The 7,500-nt window shown below is 46.8% G+C and overlaps 1 protein-coding gene across 1 annotated transcript in view; it reads right to left on the bottom strand.

Moving 5' to 3' along the window:
• LOC145404327 (insulin gene enhancer protein ISL-1-like) overlaps positions 1 to 7,500 on the bottom strand; it is a 47,692-nt gene that overhangs the window by 23,398 nt on the left and 16,794 nt on the right. The window contains exon 2 of the mRNA XM_080275845.1: positions 6,465 to 6,660. Within this exon, the coding sequence (XP_080131971.1) occupies positions 6,465 to 6,660 (196 nt within the window). The remainder of the gene's footprint in view (positions 1 to 6,464; positions 6,661 to 7,500) is intronic.

Below are 7,500 nucleotides of genomic sequence, written 5' to 3'. Positions count from 1 at the left end.
CCGAAGGAGAAAAAACCCCGAGCTCTTATGTTGACCTAACTTGATATTACAATTAATCTTAAAACAGGCAGAACCGAGAGAGAGAGAGAGAGAGAGAGAGAGAGAGAGAGAGAGAGAGAGAGAGTCGAGGAAGAGAGGAAGATGAGAAAGAAAGAAATGAAAGCGATTTAGAAGTGGAATGAGAGAAACGATGCATGAAGAATGAGACAGAGAGAGAGAGAGAGAGAGAGAGAGAGAGAGAGGAGGTTTAGCCTATGGTATGATCCACAAAAAAGAAAATGAGAAAGAAAAACACAACACTAGGAAAACCATCATCAGTGTTCAAGAAAAATACATCACTGTCTCTCTCTCTCTCTCTCTCTCTCTCAGTTTGCTTTCATCTTTTCCTTCCCTCCTGCAGCCTCCCCCTCTCTTCTCCCCCTCCCCCCTCTCTCTTTCCTTCATATTTTTCTTCTATTCTAGTTTCTCTTCCCCCTATCTTTTCCCTCCTCTCCTCCTCTTCCATCCCTCCTCTTTCCTCAGCCCTCATTTCTCCTTATTTTCCTCTCCATCCTCATAGCCCCTCCATCTCTCCCTCTTTCCTCTCCAATTTCTCTTCCTCCTTCTTTCCCTTCTTCTCAGTCTTCCCCTTCTTCTCAGTCTTCCTATTACCATGCATCTCTTCCCACCCCCCTTTCCTCTTTCCTTCCTCTCCATTCTTTCCCCTCGCCCCTCTCGCATTCCTCCCCCTCCACTTCCCCCTATCCACTCCTTCCTCCACACTCTCCTCCCCCCCCCCGTTCCCCTCCCATCTTTTTCCACCCCACCCCGTCCATCTCCCCCTCCCTTCCTCTTCCTCCTCCTCATCCACCTCTTTCCATGTCCCCCTGTCCTACCTCCATCCCATATTTCCCTCTCCCTCTTTCCCCCTCCCCTGTCCTCTTCCCCCTCCCCCTTCCTCCCCTTTCCTCCCCTTCTCCCCCCTCCCCATCGCTCGGCAGATTAAACACAGGAGGCTCGGGTATTTGAGGATAAACACGGCTGTCCAAACCCCGCCTGCGTTTCTGATGAGATTTCGGACCTGCTTCGAATCAAGGGGGGCGCTCCGAACCCAAGTCGCCTCGAGCCCTTTTCCCCCTTACAAACTATAGGATTTTCGACCTTCCTGAGGCTGGTGGGGTAGGGTCTTCTTCCTCCCGCGCTTCGATGTGGGGAGCAGTCAGTGGGCTTGTAGGAGGAAGAAGCCATTTTGAAATATACGTATAAATATGTGGGTTTTGTCGGGGTTCGCTCGGTGATGCTTTGGTCTGAGCGAATCCAATCTCTAACTACACTTGCGACCGTCAATATTAATTCTCTTGTGCAAAGGTGCTTCGACATTGTGGGTCTTTTTTCTTTGAGGAGGTAGGATTTGTGTGTGTGTGTGTGTGTGTGTGTGTGTGTGTGTGTGTGTGTGTGTGTGTGTGAGAGAGAGAGAGAGAGAGAGAGAGAGAGAAACAAAACTGTCACCTCGACTCTTTCACTTCCTCCTCCTCCTCCTCCTCCTCCTCCTCCTCCTCCCCCTCCTCACTTTTCCTCTCTCCCTCCTCTTTCCTCTCGCTTTTTCCTCCTCAATTCTCTCCTTCTCTCCATCTCTTCTCCTTCTGTGTTCATCTCTTTCCTTTATTCTCTCTCTCTCTCTCTCTCAATAATTCCACACAAACACCAAACACAAAAGCTAAAATAAAAACAATAACAAACACATTAAACAAACATCCATACATGTTAATTCACTCCTCATTTATTCAGTTATTCATCTGCTTATTTCTGTCTATTTATCTATTGCCAGACGCCTTAAACCCGTAAGGGGTGGCCACAAACAAATCGCCTCCATGTCGCCTTGTCCCCCTCCATTTCACGGCCCATTTCTTTGTTTATCAATTTTCATTTTTTATTTATCAATTTATTTTTAAACCAGACTGATGTAGAAGTAATGTTAGTTAGTCTGTCTGTCTGGAAATATACTGAAAAAGATATATATTGTTTTGCTGTGTGGGATTTTTGAGAGAGAGAGAGAGAGAGAGAGAGAGAGGGGCAGTATAAGGTGGAGAGAATCAGGATGAGGCAGGGATAAGGTATGAACAGGCAGAGTAAGGCAGGGTGAGGCAAAGGGTGAGGCAGTGGGAGGTAGAGTAAGGCAGAGACAGACAGACAGACAGACAGACAGGAAAACAAACAGACAGACAAACAGTAATACAAACACTAATATGAATAAATGCATCCCTTTTTCAGACACAAATAATTATAATTGTCTGTCCGAAATTAATTGAAAATCGGCAGGCAATAGTAAGAAAAAAAAAAGAAAAAATCCTCGTAGGGAAGTGGTTAAAAGATAACTCTATTTTTTCTTTAATTATTTTTTTAGTTGGGTAAGGGAGAGGATGGGAAAGTGAGAGAGTGTGGTAAGGATGGATTATTATTATTATCTCTCTCTCTCTCTCTCTCTCTCCCTTGATTTCTTTCTCTTCCATGTCCTAGCCAATTGAGAGAGAGAGAGAGAGAGAGAGAGAGAGAGAGAGACTTAAAACGGGAAGAAATACAACATATAAACAACACATGTATACATTAGAGAAATACACACACATACATCCACGCACACGAACAGTAAAACGCACATAACGCACATACACACACACTCATAAAACGCATACTCACAAATACAAACTAGCACAAAGCACGCACACACTTACACACACACAGTTAAATATATTCAGAGATGCACACACACACCTACACACACACACACACAGTTAAATATATTCAGAGATGCACACACACACACACACACACACACACACACACACACACACACACACACACAGCCAAACCTCCATACGCATATCTGAAGAACAGTTACACACACACACACACACACACACACACACACACACACACACACACACAGGGAACAAACAGACAGCCACAAACATATGGAAGCTGAGACGCGGGTGGTCAGGGCAAACAGTGTGTGTGTGTGTGTGTGTGTGTGTGTGTGTGTGTGTGTGTGTGTGGGTGGGTGGGTGGGTGTACATTAGCGTCTACACACAATATCTCCTGTACACTTTAGCACATTCATAGCTACCACTGTACATCTTAGTAGAACAACAACTAAAATGTGCATCTTTGTAGCACACCCAAGCCCCAAGCCCCCATTACAAAGCCACACCTAAGCCCCTAATTAGTACAGCAAGCAGGTACACTGAGGATTACATGTACTTAGGCTATTACATGCCCTGATATCTGATTACTTGTGTCTATCTATCTATCTATCTGTCTGGTCTGTTTATCGATAAGGTTCTCTCTCTCTCTTTCTCTCTCTCTCTCTCTCTCTCTCTCTCTCTCTCTCTCTCTCTCTCTCTCTCACACACACACACACACACACACACACACACACACACACACACACACACACGGACACTACATATTAGCCCGCAAAAAGTTTCGATAACACTCCTACAAACGCCTTACAAACGTCCACCTAATTTATGTAATCAAATTCCCTCTATAAGGCGTCGGATCCCAAGCCAAACTAGATCCCAGAAGCCCCTAACCTTATACAAACCCAGGCACTTATACAATAGGATCTATCAACCGGGGAATCAGAGGGAATCGGAACCATTTATACGAGGTCCGATCCTAATATGGCCGAATCCAATCCCTTGTCGGCTCAGCATCAGATCCTCGCTTCTTCTTGATTGTTTTGGTGTGTCGAGGCGTTCGGGCGTTTATACTTGGTGGGAGTTTTTGTGTTTATGTCGATGTTAGGGATGATTTTTTTGACGTGGAGCTAGTGGGGTGAGAGTTAGGGGTAGGGAAGGGAAGGGAGGAAGGGGAGAGAAGGAGGGAAAGGGAGGAAAGAGAGGACAAAGGGAGAGAAAGACAGGAGGGGAGAGAAGGAAGGAAAGGTGAAGGAAGGTCGAAGGAAAGGGAGAAGGGGACGAATGAATGAAGGAAGGAATTTTGATTAGAGCTGTATGTAGAGGGAAGGTAGGAAAGAAGGTAAAGAGAAAGAAGAAAGCAGTGAAGGAGAGAAAAATGAAGAGCGAGGACCGAAAGAGAGAAGGAAGGAGGGGGATAGGCATACAGACAGACAGACAGATAAAAAGATAGACAGATGGATGATTAGACAGATTAGTATATGGATGGTTGTAGAAGCATAGAACGAAAAAAAAAAAGAGAGAGAGAGAAAAAGCCAGACGTGTGTGTGTGTGTGTGTGTGTGTGTGTGTGTGTGTGTGTGTGTGTGCGTGTGAGGAGCGGCGTGACAGCGGAAAATGTGTGTGAGCGACAGCCTGGAGTGTGTGTGTGAGTGTGTGTGAGTGAGGTGGAGTGCGTGAGAGTGTGTTTAGGATACCCGCGTGTTGACACAAGCAGGGGGGGGCTTTTTTCCTCCCTGTCACCCCCCCTCCCCTATTTTACCCCTCCCCATATCCCTCTGTCACTCCCTTCCCCTTCCCCCTCCCCAGTCCCCCTTTCCCTTATCTTCCCTCCCCTTCTTTATAATCCCCTCCTGTTCCCTCCCCTCTTCCTTTCCTTCGCTTTATACTCTTCCCTCTCCCCCTTCCCCCTCTTCACCCCTCCTACCTCCCCCTGCTCACCCTTCCCCCCCTACCTCCCCTTGCTCACCCCTCCCCTCCTGCCTCCTCTCTTTGTAACCTTTTTGTCCACACCCCTCCTCCCCTCCCTTCACCCCTCCCTTTTCCTTTTGTCCCTCCCCTCCCTCCTCTAGTTTGTCCGTTCCCCCTCTCTTTACCTCCCTTCTCTCCCTTTCTTTCCTCCCTCCCTCCCTCCTAATACCTCCATTTTCCTTTTGTCCCCAGTGTTGTCATTACTTCATTTTCCTCAACAGGGTCGCATCCCGGTCCAAACTTTCTCCTTTATCTGTCCGCCATTTTGTCCTATCCTTCTTTACCTTTTCTCTGTATATTCCATTCACACCTTTTATATCACTATCTATTTATCTATCTATCTATCTACCTATCTATCTATCTATTGGCTACCTCTACTGTAGACTGTCATATTCAGTTGTCAGCAAGTCCCCGGATCTGAAGACTATGTTTATTAATGACGGTGTGAGTCTTGACATTACCGGGTCTTTGAAAGTCTATGTGCAATACTTAATCTCCTCTTCCACGCCTTGCACAGCTCCCAAACTTGCTCCCCTCGCCCTACACAGCTCCCAAACTCGCCCCCATCTCCCCACACAGCTCCCAGTCTCGCTTCCCTCGCCTTGCATAGCTTCCAAACTCGCTCCCCTCGCCTGACAAAGCTCCCAAACTAGCCCCATTTTCCCCACACAGCTCCCAAACTCGCCCCCATCTCCCCACACAGCTCCCAGTCTCGTCCCCCTCGCCTTACATAGCTCCCAAACTCTTCCGCCTCGCCCTATACAGCTCCAAGCCTCGACCCATCACCCTGCACAGCTCCCAAACTCACCGTATCCCTACTACCTCCCAGACTGGCCCCATTCTCTCCAGACAGCTCCCAAACTCGTCCCCCTTCTCCCTACACAGGTCCCAGACTCGCTCCCCATGCCCTAGTGCCTACCAAACACCCCCACGCAGCTCCCAGCGAATAAAATCAAATTAAGCACAAAATGGCCCCCTTGTGGAGCCTCCCCAAGAGAAAATTCAAAACCCACTCCCCTGACAAGCATTCTGATCCTATTGACTACTTGTTTATGATTCCCCATATTATCCCATAGAGGACTGGATTCCCTGCGGTTCTTATATGGCCTGATCATGTTACTTATGAAACCCCGATGTTTATAGTACCGATACAAGCCATAACGAAGCATTTTACATTCATTATTTCGTTGATTTGTTGCTTGCATCGTAGGTATAATGAAGAGAATATGATGTAAACTTTGAAAACATTGGAAAAGCAGCATGAGAGTTCTGGTATACGCATTTTACTCTAACTTGGCCTAAAATATCCATCTGCCAATCTTAAATGCAGAGACTTAACAACAGATTAATACTAGAATCTGATGCTAGTCACGAGGAAATGCAATGGAAAGGACGTAGAGCCTTAGCAGTTTCTTTCCTGCCAGTGAGCTATAGGAAGTAAATTAAAACAGGACGAAAATCTGGGCCAAGTTAAGGTGAAAGGAGTATAGGAACACACAGGAGCGAGAGAGAAACAGGCCTTTTTCCCCTCTCTTGCAGTAGGTGTGATTTAGAGGACTCAGCGACAAATATTTATCATTTATTATAAGGGGCACTAACTCACCCCCTTGCAGAACCTCCCCAGAAGCAAATAACCCATCCCACTCGTCCTATTCTCGTCCCATCCTCGTCCTATCCTTGTTCTATCCTCCCCTTGTTCTATTCGTTCTATTCTCATCCTACCCTCCTTCTATCCTTGTCCTTTGAACCTATCCTTGTTCTCTTCGTTCTGTTCTCGTCCTATTCGTCCTATTCTCGTCCCACACTCGTCCACACTCACCTGACGTAGTCCCTCTTGCAGTAGGTCTTGCCGTCGCGTACGAAACAGGTGCAGTACTCGTCCAGGAATTGGTGACAGTCCACGCACTTGAGACAGGCTGCGTGCCACTCCATATCCGGCGCCACCCTCAGTATGTATTGGTCGTGGATTACCCCCCCGCACCCAATACACACACTCACGCGGCCCTGTCTCTCCGCTGGGTGTAGGGGTGCGTGACGGAGGCGCAGACGGCATCGGGAAGGAAGAGGGAAAGGACGTTAATGAGCTGGTAAGGAGGTGGATGACAGGTGAGGTGGTGAGGGGAGGTGAAGGTAACGGGGGTGATCAGGAAAAGGAGGAGAATATGAACGTTAGCTCTAGGAGAAAGGAAAAAAGAAGGAGAGATGTTGGATAAGGAGCTGATGGTAAGATGAAGGGGAGAAATGACTGATAGGGGTGATGATAGAGAAGGCAAGATTGGGAAGGAAAGATGCAGTTATTCCTTCCTCCCTCCCTCCCTCCCTCCCTCTCTCTCTCTCTCTCTCTCTCTCTCTGCCAGATCAAAGAAATAATCCCTTTAGGTCTGTAGTCATGTTTTCCAGTATATATATTTCGACGGTTCGAGAGAGAGAGAGAGAGAGAGAGAGAGAGAGAGAGAGAGAGAGAGAGAGAGAGAGAGAGAGAGAGAGAGAGCAAAAATGAGTTAGAAGACCAAGGGAGAAAGTAAGGCAAATATGACAGAAAAAGCGAGAAATAAGAGTGAGTGAGAAAAAGTGAGAGTGAGAAAAGAAAGAGAGAGAGGGAAAGAAAGGCGAGAAGCGAAACAGGAAATTGAAGAGGAAACAAGGAAGTGTGTTTCTTTAGTAGCTGGCGCGCTGATAGATAGATAGATAGATAGATAGATAGAGGGATAGATAGAGGGATAGTGGATAGATAGATAGGTCGGTAGGTTGGTAGGTAGGTAGATAGATAGATAAATAGTTAGATACATAGACAGACAAATAGATAGATGGACAGATAGCCAGATAGATAGATAGATACACACACACACACACAC

The sequence above is a fragment of the Coenobita brevimanus genome, chromosome 63 (assembly GCF_032717465.1).
Source record: "Coenobita brevimanus isolate Jiangsu-jjx chromosome 63, ASM3271746v2, whole genome shotgun sequence".
NCBI lineage: Eukaryota > Metazoa > Arthropoda > Malacostraca > Decapoda > Coenobitidae > Coenobita > Coenobita brevimanus.
This window is presented reverse-complemented; position numbering and strand designations above follow the sequence as displayed.